The sequence below is a fragment of the Leucopleurus acutus genome, assembly GCF_964270905.1.
Source record: "Leucopleurus acutus genome assembly, chromosome: 11".
Classification (NCBI taxonomy): Eukaryota; Metazoa; Chordata; class Mammalia; order Artiodactyla; family Delphinidae; genus Leucopleurus; species Leucopleurus acutus.
Window position 1 is genome coordinate 44,586,062 of NC_139152.1, and position 15,983 is coordinate 44,602,044.

The 15,983-nt window shown below is 39.9% G+C and overlaps 1 protein-coding gene and 1 pseudogene across 2 annotated transcripts in view; one reads left to right on the top strand and one right to left on the bottom strand.

Annotated features, from left to right (window-relative positions):
* Positions 1–2,298: 2,298 nt before the first annotated feature.
* On the bottom strand, positions 2,299–5,989 carry LOC309968933 (gametocyte-specific factor 1-like; annotated as a pseudogene). The gene is made up of 6 exons: positions 5,897–5,989; positions 4,808–4,962; positions 4,581–4,682; positions 3,569–3,635; positions 2,929–2,999; positions 2,299–2,312 (listed from the first exon to the last, which is right to left on the bottom strand). The product of its transcript is annotated as a gametocyte-specific factor 1-like (transcript).
* Positions 5,990–11,179: 5,190 nt separating this feature from the next.
* The window catches only part of NCKAP1L (NCK associated protein 1 like), a gene marked incomplete at its 5' end in the record, with an annotated part of 42,133 nt that continues 37,329 nt past the window's right edge, over positions 11,180–15,983 (top strand). Inside the window, 3 exons of the mRNA XM_082849545.1 lie at positions 11,180–11,281; positions 12,364–12,474; positions 13,203–13,295. Of these exons, the coding sequence (XP_082705671.1) occupies positions 11,180–11,281; positions 12,364–12,474; positions 13,203–13,295 (306 nt within the window). The remainder of the gene's footprint in view (positions 11,282–12,363; positions 12,475–13,202; positions 13,296–15,983) is intronic.

Below are 15,983 nucleotides of genomic sequence, written 5' to 3' on the forward strand. Positions count from 1 at the left end.
TTGTCAGGGGCTGCAGCAACTGTAAGACATCATCTGTCTTGTAAGAGAATACGTGGGAGGAAGAGACTAAACTATTTGAGGTTGTTTTCTTTCTCTTTTTTATACCACAGCTGCTTGGAAAGCCTGAACAAAAAGGCCCATAAAGTATGGACCAACAAAAGGATAAAAGATGCAGAACCAATGAGATACGTTTTGGTACGTATCTAGGACGTGAGTAATGGGCCTTAGCAATTTTTCCCCCATAGTTCATACTGTGAATGTAAGAGTAGAAACCCTAAAACCCGATTTTAGGGACGAAACTTTATAGCCAGAAAGTCTTATTACTGTTACACAAACATAATTTAAATCACCTCGATAGAACTTTTCTGTGAAGATGAGTGAACCTGGTTACCAAGGGTTTTGAAAGGTTGATTTTTTTTCAGTATAAATATTTAGCCCAGAGTACTGAATCTCTTTTTACTACACCTTGGGTATAAAGTGTAGATTCTCCACATTCAGTAGCTTTGATTTTGTGTGGGCATAGGACTAGTACATAGTAAGATCATGCCTCTCCTAAAGCGTATTATAGTTTAATAGTAATAAATCAGAATGAAAGGAGGTTAAAAGGAGACATAAGCCACCTGTTATGGGAGCCTGGGGAAATAGTTAGGACTTTGGGGAGTCTAGGCAAGCTTCAAGGCAATTATTTTTAAACTTTGCTTTTTTTACAGAGTATTTTTCCGTAAGTTAATTTGGTCTTTTTGAAGCTTTGACCAAATGTTATGTTAGAAACCAAGAAAAGTGATTCTATTGTGCTTTTATCCAAGGGACTCAAAACCTCTTAAAGCAAGATTTGAGTAAATCTGGCACCCATGTTTTGAATGATACAACTGCCTAATAAGTGATGACTTATTAGGGTAGTTGACTCGGTTTGTCTGGCTGTTATCCCAGGATAATTATTGTTCCCCCTTTCAAGCTCAAGAGTATCCTGGTTTGGAGGAAAAATTATATGGTCCCCCAGTTAAGACTGCATGCTCTTTTAGGGGAAGATTCCATAGAGCTAAAATATGATAAAGGAAGACAATTTTATCTTTTAGGGCCATTTTTCCTGGGAAACAACCTTTTGTTTTTATATAGTCTGGTGTTAATATACCAAAGTATAATTTTAAAAATTCAAAATATGTGTAAGGTCTTAGTCAAGAGATAAAAGTAAATCTTGTTTATATTCTGTAAAGCTAAGTGAGAAAGTCAGTAGCCCCCTACCCCCTCCACTTTGTACGAAATATACTGGAATGTGCTAGATGCTAAAAGTGTCTAGTGTTCTCTGTTCTCCCTTCTATTTTAGCGGAAGAAAAAAAAAGATCATTTGAAAAGGATCTAGAAAATACTTAGGTAGGGATAGGACTCTTTAAGTCTAAATATACCTGGACTAGTCAGTAAACTAGCAAAACCCCAAACTCATTATTTTAAAAGGATTAGCTAGCTGCAATAAAAATTACAGGTTAAGAGGAACTAATTTTGGCCTGTTTTAAATTGGGTCTTGGTTCAGTTTAAGCACCAAGTATTTGAATATCTCCTAGATGCACAGCACTAGGCTAATGAGGTAGCAAATATAAAGCAGTATGTGATTCTGCCTTCCTTCACGAAGGTTTGTGGTTTGGTTGAGGTCGGAGACAGGGAAGGTTTAAATGAGGTGACGATTAAGAATTGGACTTAAAAAAAGCTAGAACAGGGATTTGAATAGTTGAAGGGCAAGGGGTGACATTTTAAAACGAACCAAGTGAAAAAGAATAAAACATATTTAACATGGATGTAAACTGACTTCTGCAGAGTTAGGAAGGTAGATTTGGAGCCATGTTTCAAACTCAACTTGTCATAAAAACTATATCCTTTAAGCATGGAAGATTCGTATGGAGAATTGATTGAAGAAGGTTGATATGATGGTCATACAGTAAATGACTTGGAGGTAGGAGAAAAAGGTTGGGGGATAAAGAACCTAACTAAGGAATAGCATTATAGACCACATGGTGACTGTAGTTCCCCTACAAAGAGAAATAGGCAAATCAGCCCTCCAGCCCTTTAGTTGAAATATGAGGATATGACAACAAGGAAGAATAAAAAACCAAAGGAAGCCTGATGACATAGATTTCATTGCTGAGTGATATTGCCCATCTTCATTTAAATAAATAAAAACATGTTAAGATGCCAACAGTGACAAGAGTTGTTACCTAAAACTTGACAGTAAAGATTGCCCCAAAGTTTTAAAACAAGACTTAATAAATCTTCCATCTGCTGGCTCTTTAATCTACAACTTCCCCATCAGTTCTTCTGACCTAAGGATAGAAAGAGAACATTGAGGCAGTGCCATTTTGATAGCAAGTGTTTTTATGGAAGACCTAAGCTTGATGTGTGTTAATAGCATTTCAAATAGAGTTCTAGACAGCTCTTTCTCCAGTCTGATTTAAAGCCATCAGGACTTTCCCTGCATTCTACTGTGAGAGGAGGAGGACTTTGAATAGAAAACGTTTATTTTTATTTATGTATTTATTTTTTGAAAGTGTTTATTTTTAAAGAAGAAAAGCTTGTCTAAGAATCTTTGAAGATTTAGAATACAATGTTAGTGATATTAGTTAAAGCTATGTTAATATAAAAAACTATGTTGGGCTTCCCTGGTGGCGCAGTGGTTGAGAGTCCGCCTGCCGATGCAGGGGACACAGGTTCATGCCCCGGTCCGGGAAGATCCCACATGCCGCGGAGCGGCTGGGCCTGTGAGCCATGGCCGCTGAGCCTGCGCGTCCGGAGCCTGTGCTCCGCAATGGGAGAGGCCACAGCAGTGAGAGGCCCGCGTTCCGCAAAACATAAAAAAAAAAAAAAAAAAAAATTAAAAAAAAAAAAAAAAAAACTATGTTAATATATATTAAAACTGTGATGTTAAAAAAGTTATTCTACCTTTTCTCCAGGACTTATGGTTGTTAGGATGTTTATCATCCATAGTCTCTTTTTTTATGTCTCTTGAATCGCTGTAGAAGATGACCAAAGGAGGAAAGTTAGCTGGAAATCAGAACTAGAGAATTAGTCTAGATAACCAGTTCTAGGAGATTAAAGTTACTTTAACAAAAATAGTTGATGCTACTACATGTCAGGGTAGGAATTACTGGTTTTGTGCTAGCATCTGTTTTATATAGTTCCTTTGCACCTTCTCTCCCCACTGTGTATCCAGTGGGTAGCTCCACGGAGGGCTTCTCTAGCTCTTGGCTGTACCCTTGAAGTTTGTGTGGTTGGGGATCCTGCCCATGTATAGTATACTAGCTCTTTCCCCTTTGTAGCTTTAGGAATTGGGGATTTTTTTCCTTGAAAATCTTACACAGAATTGAGAACCTTGTGTAATCAAGTCCGTGATGGATTAAAGTCCTAAGTGGAGCCTTAGGAAAGGAATGGAAATACTCAGAGCCCATGAGTACAGCTCTTTTAAAATTTGTAATTGAAGCTTAGGCATCTGCCATGCCTATGATCTAGTGGCCATTCTCCTAAGGTATTAAAGGTATTCCACTCTCTATTCCAATAACTTCTATAGGATGATTTATCTTACCTTTCACAAACCAGCATTTTTGGAGCAAATGTCTTAAGGACAAATGAAGGAGAATGATGTGTGTTATCTAGAAAGAAAGAAATCAGGATGAAGTAACACAAGTACTAAGCATTTTTACATTATTGCAGAGAAGGCCAGCTGGCAGGAGATTTGAGTCTCCCTTCCATAGCTGTTGCTGGGAAGTGACTGCTCTGCCTGGGCCTACATTTCTGCCTCCCTGACATAGGTATGGTCTTGTTACTAGTTTTTGCCAATGGGATGTGAGTAGAAATATTCTCTTCTGGGCTGAGGTGGTTATGAGGCAGCTGTACTTTCTCCCTTCTCTTTTTGTGGCAGCTTGGGAAGCCAGGTGTGGGAGGTGACAGTCAAAAGTCAAAGAGCCTCTGTTCTTGAATCACCACTCCTACCAAATACTTGCACTGGATTGTATACAAGGGAACTTCTGTTGTGTTAAATCGTGACATTTAACACAGTTTGGACTTTATCTGTTAAAGGGGCTTGCATTGCTCTAACACATACATACATCTTTATTTAATATTAATCTACCTTATGAGGTAGATATTATTCCTTTTATGGATGAGGAAGATGTGTTTGAGAAGTAACTTGAGGCCAGAGCAGATAGTTGAACCTAGATCTGACTGAAAAGCTAGTGAATTCTCCAATATAACATGCTGCATCTTAGAGAAAGGATATCACTTGAGATAGGATAGATCCTAATCTTTCAGATTACAAGGAAAAAATTACTTCTATGGAAAGTGACTGGGTATTGGTAAGATAAGAATCTTTTAACTGTTATAAGTGAATTTAGATTTAATTAGACTCCTTTTTACTGGGTTGCCTCTCCAGAGAGAGATGAAATTCTGAGATTTACTCTTTTGATTGCTTTGGTGAAGGATTTTGTGGGAGTAGTATTAAGACTAACTACTGCAGGGCTTCTGTACTTATTAGCTATAGAGGACTTAGAGTCCAGGCCTTCACTTAGGACTGTGTTCACTGTCTCACCCTTGCTTACCTACATTCCAGACATCAGGGTCAGGAATCTGATTGGCGGCATCAGAAAATTTTTCACTTGGTTCCAAACTTGGAGAAGTAACCTTTGGAAGATTAAATGGCTCTGAAATAAAGCAGACCAGAAGTTATAGAAGCAGAGTGGAAACTTCTTTTTGTTTTTCATTCCTCATTTGGCTAAGGTGTCCATAGCTATGAGATATGGAGGGTCGGGGGGCAATAGAACTCGACTCCACTTATCTGTCCCCCAAATGAAAAACTTGCTGTCATCTATAGCAGTTCTATTGACACAGTTAGCCTCATGTTCTTTGAGCCTTTTGATTGGGACCACATGACAAGCATTATATTTGCAGTTAGCCATCTTTTTTAGTTTTCTTTGGATTTTTCTAAAAGGAAGAAGTTCTTGTTAAATGGCTATTAGGTTTTGCCTGTATTCTACCCTCCATTCCTTTCTGGAAATGCTGAAGACATACAGTGTTCCAACATTAAGAACTTGCAGGTGCTATGTATACTCAGAAGTTTTTTTTTTTTTTTTAATTTCTTTCTTTCTTTATTGATTTTTGGCTGCCTTGGGTCTTCGTTGCTGTGCCCGGACTTTCTCTAGTTGCGGCGAGCGGGGGCTACTCTTCATTGTGGTGCACAGGCTTCTCATTGAGGTGGCTTCTCTTGCTGTGGAGCACGGGCTCTAGGCACGCGGGCTTCAGTGGTTGTGACATGCAGGCTCAGTAGTTGTGGCTTGCGGGCTCTAGAGTGCAGGTTCAGTAGTTATAGCACATGGGCCTTGTTTCTCCGCGGCACGTGGGATCTTCCCGGACCAGGGCTTAAACCTGTGTCCCCTGCATTGGCAGGTGGATTCTTAACCACTGCGCCACCAGGGAAGTCCTGTTCTTTTATTTATTTATTTTTGGCTGCGCTGGGTCTTCATTGCTGCGCGCAGGCTTTCTCTGGTTGCTGCGAGCGGGGACTACTCTTCATTGCGGTGTGTGGGCTTCTCATTGTGGTGGCTTCTCTTGTTGCGGAGCACGGGCTCTAGGCATACGGGCTTCATTAGTTGTGGCATGTGGGCTCAGTAGTTGTGGCTCGCGGGCTCTAGAGCACAGGCTCAGTAGTTGTGGCACACGGGCTTAGTTGCTCTGTGGCATGTGGAATCTTCCCGGACCAGGGCTCAAACCTGTGTCCACTGCATTGGCAGGCGGATTCTTAACCACTGTGCCACGAGGGAAGCCCCCTGTTCTTTTTTTTTTAAAGGGTCTTTAACCTTTTATATTCTGAGCTTAGTTTTCTCCTTCCAGTGCCTTAAGAGTTATCGGGAAAACTCACCTTTCTACATGATGCCAGGTGGTACTGTAACCTGCTGACTGACATCCTGTGGTTTGGGTCATAAGGACATATTTCCAAGACTTCTAGCTCCATGAGCCCTAAATAGCAGGAGCCATGGGTTGGCAAAGAAAATACTGACATTTAGGATCAAGTAATGTTGACATAGGTCTATTTTCTGTTCTCAGAGAAAGAGTAGTGTGAAAGATATGGGTGTCTCAAGTTTTACCTATGAAAGTTTTGGATAACTGAACAATAGTCTAGCCAGTTAGATAGTAGGATAATAGGATAAATTCACGTTTATCTGCCTCAGAAGGCCAAAAATTAGTATTTGTACATATTATATAGCTTGTTTTAGATAGTTTTTTTTGCCCTTCTTTAGTGTGTTAAATAAACAGGTAGGATTCCTTGGAAAATTCACAGTACTGGGGTAAGGTGAAGTTTAACACCATAAGCTTGAGTGCTGGAGAAAGCAAGGGCTGGGGCAGCCGGTTCTTTCACTGTTCAGCACTGCCCCCTTCCATCTCTCTGCCAAACCTGTCTAAATTAAGCTCTTTTCCAGACAAGGATGCTACTTGTCAGATAGGTCAGCATAGACGCTTTTGGGGAGAGGGATTTGGAAGAATGAACATTACCATATTCAAGTTCAGGCTACTTTATAATTATCTGAGAATGCTCATCCGAAATCTCTAAAGTTGTAGGTATTAACACATGAAGACTCCTAGAAGTGAACTAAGAATACAGTCTCAAATCTGCCTCATTTTACTACCAATAGGAGGCCTACACTCCCTTATGGCTAGCTGTCTTTAGCATCGCAGACATTCACTTCAAGGACTCCCAAGTTTCCAGGCAACAGCTACAGTTGAGATTTCTGCAAAGCAGAGACAGCACAGTCTGATAAGGGGGAAAAAGATCAAGGCAGACTGCCATAAGCAGTAGCGATAGAGAAGTGCCTAGAATAGCCCATTTCAATTCTACTTTACATCATGCCTAGGGCATAGACAAAGGGCACAGAGCTAGACTGTTAAATGTCAGATTTTCCTGAGGGCATTTAGGTGATTAAGTCTAGGGATTTAAACTCAGGTACCTTTCAGGAACACAAGCCAAGGTGTTTTTTTAAAGCTTACAATGCATATTAATGGTTATGTTAGAGCCGTGAATACTTACTCTGAAGTGAATTAGCTCTCTGAATATAAAGGCGCAGTATAATCCAACATTGCATAGCTATCTTTAAATTCTTCTTCTTTTTTTTTTAAATTATTATTGGGGTATAGTTGTTTTACAATGAAGATTCTTAAAGATAATGGAAAAAGAGCTTTAATACCTAAGTGTAGTCTTTAGATAACCTCAAACCCTCATTTCTAGCCAGCAGCCTAGAAAAATTTGAAGTTTGATTGGACTGAAAGGCTGGTCTTAATAAACAAAGAGTGCTTCAGGCATAGGCCTCAAGAATTGGTGCCCTGGGACCGTTCACCTAATTATTGTTAGCTGAATATCCCATGTAGAGAGGCCAACACTCTAATGGAGGCAGTTTGGTTTAATGCCATTTGTTAGACTTGGCAACAGTATTCCAACCTTGATGCTAGCTTGACACTTAAACGTAGTCTGAAGGCTTTTTAGACCGAACTTATTCTTGAAGCAGTGACTCTCAAGAATCCGAAAGGCAGGGTCACTTGAACAGGAGAACAATCCTTCTGTAAGGCAAAACAAGGCAAACAGCTGAAGGGAAAGCACAGTACCTTTCAGTCAAGTGATGTGAAGCAACTTTCTGTTCAAGTGGTGTGAAGCAACTTTCTACTCAATGCCTCTTCTCCCATCATATGTTCTGTGGTTTCTCAGAGGTTTGGAAGTTTTTGATGTCATAGTTAGGTCCTGAGAAGTGGTTCTCAAGCCTGGTTGTACATGAGAATCACTGAGTAGTTTCAAAGTGACAGAGCCTTTGGCCCCACTCCAGAACTGTTGTATTAGAATCTTCACGAATGGGGTCTGGCTAACTGTGGCTTTAAAAGAGTTCCACAGGGTATTCTGATTTGTAGACAGGGTTACTAGACCCTGCTCTGGGGTATTTGAACTCCCCTTAGAAGGGTTCCTCCCGTTTCCAGCAGGACCTGCCACATAATGTTTCCAGTGAAGTTTCCCTAGAGATTACCTGTTGGCAGATTAGTCTCATCTTTAAACTTGGCCTTTTTCTTGATGGGGTGCCAAATAGAATTCCACAGAAAGCAACATAAGCTCACTACATGCTAAAAAAAATCAAAAATTTATATTTGGCGCTCCTAATCCAGTGTACCAGGTCTTGAGCCAAATATTTACATACACCATGTCATATAATTACTTGCACAGTTGTATGAGGGATTACTGCCATTGTATAGATTAGGAGACCAGCTCAGTGGTGGTAGATAGCTTAAAGTTACAAAGCTAGTAAGTGTTGATTTCATCAGGAACGACTTTTTTTTTTTAAATAAATAAATTTATTTATTTATTTATTTTTGGCTATGTTGGGTCTTCGCTTCCGTGCGTGGGCTTTCTCCAGTTGTGGCGAGCGGGGGCCACTCTTCATCACGGTGCGTGGGCTCTCACTGTCACGGCCTCTTCTGTTGTGGAGCACAGGCTCCAGATGCACAGGCTCAGTAGTTGTGGCTCACAGGCATAGCCGCTCCGCGGCACGTGGGATCCTCCCGGACCGGGGCACAAACCCGTGTCCCCTGCACTGGCAGGCGGATTCTTAACCACTGCCACCAGGGAAGCCCCAGGAACGACTTTAAGTATCGGGAATCTGTCAGGCTCGTAGTAGTGGATACAGGTTTTCCAGAATTGTCATTTCTGCTTGACAGTTTGTATTTTATCAGTGGCAATAAATACTGTCAGTTGTTTTCTCTGAAAAAAAAAAAAAGCTAGCAAGTGTTTGAGTATCATTATTACTATTCTTTGATGTAATACATGTCAAGCACTTAAAGTACCTGGTACATAGTAAATAACCAGGTCATCACTTTACATGCAGTAACTTACTTAACACACACAGTACTCCCAAGAGGTAGGAACTATTAATATCATCTCAATTTTACAGACAGAGACACTGGATCAAAGCTGCTAAGTGATAGAGTTGGGATGTGAACTCAAGCTATCTGGCTCTAGAACCTGGGATCCTAGCCTCTAAGTCATAAGGCTCAGTCCACTGTACTCAACTGTTGAACCCAGAATTCTGTCTGATTCCAGAATGTAGGCTTTTCCCATATGCCAAGTACAGGCAAATAAGTGTTTCTGGGCTCTAGCAATCTTACAGTTCAGCTGAGGTGGCAGTATAATATGAACTGGGCAATTAAAGGTGAAAACTAATTTAGGTGTAAAATATGTGCTATAGACCAAGTGCTATAGGAGTTCAGCAAGGGCTGGACTTGGGATTGTTTGTGCGGGATCCAGAAGATTGACTGGGATTTGGGTCAGCAAGAGGGAAAGCATCCATAAATGAGAAAGGCAGAAATGAAAAATGAACATAGGACACTGAGAACATGGTCCCCACTAAGCTGATGAGTACACAATAGGGGATAGCAGAGCGTAAGATTGGCTTGGCATGGAGTGTCTTTAACAAAATTTTTTGGATGAGGATAAGAAATGCAAGTGAGAAAGATCCAATAGGCACTATACTAACCCATAAGGAGGCTGCTGCTATACTGCTGGTCAGCTCCGTAGATATTGGTGTCTTACTGCCTGCCCTTTATTCTCCTCCATCAAGGTGAAAGACCAATAGAAACCTCATGGATCTCTTTAGTAGAACCTGAGTTGTGTTGGTAACAGCAGGTAATTCAAATATTTGGGGCCACTATCACCTTATGCTAGGCCCATAGCCTTCTAGGGACTCAATTGCAGTAAATAAGCTGGAAGGCAGATTCTGTTTTCCGAAGATGCAAAGTCTACCTTCGAGATATTTGAAATTTTATTCCATCTTCTTGTTTATTTGAAAAGGTGTTAGAAAGGAGGTAGATATGAAGACAATTCTGTTTGATTTAGAATTTTCTGAGGACTTTCTGCTTTTTGCCTTGAAAGAAACTTGAAAGAGAGCTGATTTTCTTGAGTTAGGGAGTTAAGGCCTAACTTGGAATGACAAAATATTATAGTGCTAAAATTTATCTAATCTTCTAGGATTTAAAGTCTGTCATTAATTTACCCTTGTTAATCTCAGTTAATTTGGTTCTTCTTTATGGGGCCTATTTCCCAGTTTAGTCTTAAAAATTCAACAAATAAATCAGCATATTTATTGAGTGGCTATTGTGTCTAAGAGGTGGTGTTCTAGATCATTGTTTCTCAATATGTGTCCAACGGAACATTTGCACCAAAACCTCCTAGAGTACTTGTTAATGCACACTTCTAGACCCCACTGCAGACCTGCCAATCCTGAATCTCAGGAGACAGGGATTGATCTCAGTTTCTTAAGCACCTTTAAGAATCATTGTACTTAAGTGGTAGTTCTCAAACCTGGGAGAGCATTGAATTTAACCTGGAGGGCTTGTTAAAACAGAGTGCTGGATACTACCCCAGAGTTTTGGATTCAGTAGGTTTGGAGTGGGACCTGAGAATTTGCATGTCTGATAAGTTTCCAGGTGATGCTAATGTGACCACACTTTGAGAATCATTGTGCTAGAGGGATATAAAGAAGTGTTAGATACAATTCCTGTCATTAAGGAGCTTATGATGTAGTTGGGAAGATAAGACATATACTTAAAAATATAACAAGGAATACAGTGTTATATAATGTTTGACAATGAATGGGGTAGTTTGGAGGAGTTGGAATTTAATCTAGGCCCTAAAATGTGAATAGGCTTAAGGTTCAGGAGAGAATAACATAGGCATTCTTGATGGGGATATAAAAGAGGGAAAGTATAAAGGTGGATGGGCCTGGGGTGGTTGATACTTTTTGTCTGGTGTGGAGCTTTATATAGGGCACTAGTGGAAGGGTAAGGCCAGAAAGGTTGGTGGCAGACTGTGAAGAGCCTTGAAAGCCTGCCCCTCTCCCCCACTTCCACACATTTTACAGTCTTACCAAAAATGCTGCACAGCTAGAAAGAGGAAGTCTCCCCTGCTGAGTGTGCAAGAGGAAGCACAGAAGATTTGGAGGCCTGTGAGGTGTAATGACTGCTTTCAGCCATGAGCCAATTGTAGAGGCAACGGGAAGACCAGCGCACCAACCAGGCTGGGTGCCTCCGCCCAGAGGGTGTCACCACCCAAGCTGAAAGTGTTTGGGGAGATCAGGCATTGCTGTCTGGATGCTCCTCTCTCTCCGTGGCCATCATGTCTTTGACTTCTGCCTACGAGCATAAATTAGCAGAGAAGCTCACTATCCTGAATGACCGAGGTCAGGGGGTTCTCATCCGAATGTATAACATCAAGAAGGTAAGCATAGGCAAGTGGACTAGTACTAACTATTCCAGCAGTCGTAAGGCAGGGAACCCTGAGGCAGGTCCAGCCATTAGGCTTGCTCCTCTTTCTCTCTAGTTTAACTGGCCTTCAGTCACTCGGATTATGTAGGACAGCCAGTGCTGGGAGGCAGAAGCGGAGGCTTTTTTTCAGGGCTTCCGCCTTTCTTGGTATGATTCTCACCCCCAACGAGGGTGTCTGCTTCCTGCTGGGGTTAGAGATGGGATGGGAAATAACTGTGTTCCGGGTCTCCTGGATAAAAGTCTGGGTCTAGAATTCTGGGTCTTATTGTTTAGTGCTGGTCCCCCACACTCTGAAGACAGCCAAAGTTGGGTCTCTGGCAAAAACTTTTTCGTGCAAGTACTTTCCCTAAAAGGAAAAAATAGATATGCTATTTGGATTAAAAAAAGTAGGTACCTTCTGAGGGACTTAGGCTCTGAGACAGCTGTTGCTGTGGTTATATATATATGTGTGTTTAGGATAGGAACTTCGGAATTGGGAGAAGCTGGTGGCAAGAGGTGGGCTAGGGGCTGGGCCTAGTGAAGTTAAGAGATAAAGACGGGTGGGAGTGGGGAATTTCTGGAAGAGAAAATAGGGGACTTGCGGGGAGGGGACTTTGGTGCATTTCATAATAAAACAAATCACTGGGGACATAGTTTCTCTGTCTCCATGCCCCCTATAAATGCCCTTTGGGATAAGATGCTTATATAATGGACATAATTGTGACACTGATTCTCCCACAGAGTCTAAGTTCTGAGCAGCTGCTTTTCTCACTCCTTCCGGCTTCAGCTGAGGGGTGAGGAGAGAGCTTCCTCTTTGTGCCGGGCGAGCAGATGTTAAGCTTTACCCAGCAAGACGAAATGCTGAGGTTATTTAGCTCTTCTGATAGTTGGCTTAATGTCCTGAAACTTGTTCCTGACCTACTCTTATGCTTTTATAATTAATTCCCAGTTTCCCTTTCCCTAAGAGAGATTGTGTGAGAATGCATGATGCAGGAAGAGGTATGTTTCCAAGGAGCGGGAGAAAGCGTTGAAATGTAGTGTTATTTATTTGTGCAGACTTGTTCAGACCCCAAATCCAAGCCCCCTTTCTTACTGGAAAAGTCCATGGAATCATCTCTCAAGTACATCAACAAGAAATTTCCCAACATAGATGTCCGAAACAGCACGGTGAGAATGCTGTCCCTCTTCTCTCCTTTCTCTGAAATAACTCTGTGCTTGGATGGTTCAAACTCTCTTTTGACTGCCTCTCTTTGAACTTGGCAGGGGATGGAGTAGCCTTCTTTTAGTTTTCCTAAGCTCAACCACAGGGCTTCAGGTTGTTGTAGTCTTAAGAATTCTGAGATAAGATGGGATTCTCCTAGGGTAAACTGGAGCAAAGCATTGCCCCTTTCTCCATTGTAAGATTCACAAGAACACTTTGTTCTTTCCAAGAAAGACGGCTCTATCGATGAAGCAGTTGCATGTATTTTATTGTTGTTCCTATTTCCCCCTCAGTGTTTTCTCGGTTATTGTCTTAGAGTTATGCATCTAGTGTCATATCCCTTACTTCTCCCTTATTAAATGTTAGCCCTAGATTTCTTACCATCTTACCTATAGCATCTTCTCATTCAGCTTCTTTTGACTTTGATATGAATAATAAACCTCTTTAGCTGAAAGAGACCTTGAAATTTCCTCTCATTTCACAATCTATATCCAGTCAGGATTGCCTGCAACCATCCTGCCTAGATAGAGAATATTCTCTGTTTAAAAACCTTCAGAGTTCGAAGACTTTCCAGCTTCCTCTGTCAGTGTATTTTAACCCTCTTTAAGAATGTTTTAGGTACAACCCCTGTTCTTCTTGGGTTACTTTGATCAATTGTCTTCTTAATTTGTGTTTTTTATTCTGTTTCTCTCAGCAACATTTAGGACCAGTACATCGGGAAAAATCTGAGATAATTAGATTCCTCACCAACTACTACCAGTCATTTGTGGACGTTATGGAATTTCGGGTGAGCTCTCTCTAGCCCAGGTCCCCAATGTTTGGACATTCTTTTATGTTCCTTATTCCCGTTTCTTGAAAAAATAAGATGTATTGATATATGGAGGGATATCTAAGTTGTATTGTTAAATGAAAGTGAGTTGCAGAATAGTGTATGATACAATTTTATTTTTGTTTTAAAAGATACATAAACTTATATACACATAGTGTTTTATATATATATATATATATATATATATATATATATATATATGAAAGATGTGGAATATTTCACATTAAACTGTTAAAAATACCTGCCTTTGGGGGTAGATTATTATGATTGGCTTTAACTTATTACACTATACATTTTTGTATTATTTGAGTTAAAATTTTAAGTATTCTTAACCAATAGTTTATTACAAATCTATTGAAAAATTTCAAGAATGGTACAATGAACATTGTTCTACTCTCCCCCTGGATCTCCTGATTTTTAGTATTTTGCCATGTTTGTTTACCTTTTTTTTTTTCTTGAACCATTTGAGTTAGTTGCAGGCATCGTGACATTTCCCTCCCTGAACACTTAAGCATACATCTGCTAAGAGCAAGAATATTTTCTTACCTAACCTTAATACAATTATCGTACTCAGGAAATGTAAAATTGCTACAATGTTATAGTTAATATATAGCCCATATTCATATTCCTCTAGTTGTCTCAAGGATCATACATTGAATTTATGATGTCATGTCTCTTAGTTGTCATGTCTCTTTAGTCTTTAATCTAGAATAGTTCTCAGCCTTATTTTGTCTTTCATGACACTGACCTTTTTGAAGTGTCCAGACTAGTTATGTTTCAGAATTTCCCTCAGTTTGGATTTGTCTAATTGTTAACAGTGTTTGGTAGCATAATACATGGATGATAAATTGAGTTTTAAACAATGAGCATGTACTATTTTTGTAAACATAAACTGTGAAAAATTATTTAGTACAATGTTTTTGAAGGGCAGATCGATACGGTGTTTCAAAAGTCTTAAAAATATATACTTTTAAATGTAACAATTCTAATTCTAGAAATTTGTCTTAAGGAAACAATCAGAAGTGCAAAGGTATATGTACAAGAATGTACTCTGTTGCATTACTTATGATAGTGACAACTTGATAATCATATATTCAAGAAATAGAGACTTAGTTAAAAGTTCAGAGTATATGTCTATAAATGAATATTATACAGCTGTTAAGGATAACACGTATTTATATTAATCGGCATGGAAAAATGCTCTTCACATGTTCTTTAGTATAAAAGCAAATTACAATGTAGCTTACGACAGGAGATGTCCCTAAAATGTATATTTACATAGGTAAATATGCATATAAATAAGGCTGGAACTTCTTTACATAGTGAGATTATGAGTGGCTTTAAAAATAAATTGAAATTATGTTTGTATTTTCTAATTATTCTGCAATGAACACCTATTATTTATGTATTCAAGAAATAACACAAATTTTAGTCATCTGAGCCATTTAAGTTTGTGATGGTATTATAATATTTTTTCAGGTGGTACAAGAGTATGGGACCCTGCTTTGGGTGTCCTGTATTTTCTCTAGGGAGCTAATCCAGGCTGTTCATTAGATCTTGCAGTGAAGAGGGAGGGTCAGGTCAGAGGTTAATTCATTTGGAATTGAGAGTAGTGATTAGGAAGAAGGTAGGCACTGGTGGAGGTAGTAGAAGAATGCTGGAAGCATATAAAAAGTCTATTACTAGAAAATTTGTCCAAAGGAGATTTTAGGATACCTCTGGTTGCTGCAGTGGTAAAGTTCTGAGCCCAAGGAATCTAGTATGCCTCATTCAGGGCAGGAAGGGAAACAGAGACACGGAGGTATTGTGCATTGTAAAGTAGGTAGGCTCTGAATCAGGCAGACCTGGTTTTAAATCTCAGCCTTATCACTTACAAACTGTATGGCTTTAGACAAGAAACTCTTTGACTCCCAGTTTCTTTATCTATAAAAGGGGAAATGAGATTTACTACATGGGGTATTTGTGAGAATTAAATGAGATAACACATTGAAAACATCTAGTACAGTGTTTAGCATATAATAAAGTAATAGGCCAAACAGATGTTAAATACATTCCCTTCTGATTCTGTCTTTACAGTATAGTGACACTGGTTGTATGAGAGGCTGAAAGCAAACTTCAGTTATATCTTATATCCCTTGGGAACTGGGTTGCAGGAAGGAGTTGTAGACAGGCCCTCCCAGCAAAGGAGGCAGCATAGACCTAGACAGAGGTCTTGAGATCATGTAGTATAGACAGAAGATCATGGCCTCCAGGTTCTAATTCTGATACTTTGCCTTACTAGTTTTGTGATCTTTGGGGAGTTTCTTAACTGCTCTTAGCCTCAGTTTCCCCATATGTTACTTTAGATACAGCCTTTTGGGGAAGGTAACTTGGAAACATTTTTCCCCATACATTTAATAAGTTTGCAAATGTATATACCTGTGTAACAACCGCCACAAAGTACAGAAAATTACCATCAACCCAAAGCTTCCCTGCACCTTTTTTTCCTCAGTCCATCCCTACCTCCCTGACTCCTGGCCCCAGGCAACCACTGGTCTGCTTTCCAGATTAGGTTTTTCTTTTTCAGGGGTTCATATATATAATTAGAATCTATATAGCATGTTTTCTTTTGTGTCTGGCTTCCTTCACTCAGCATGTTTTTAAGAT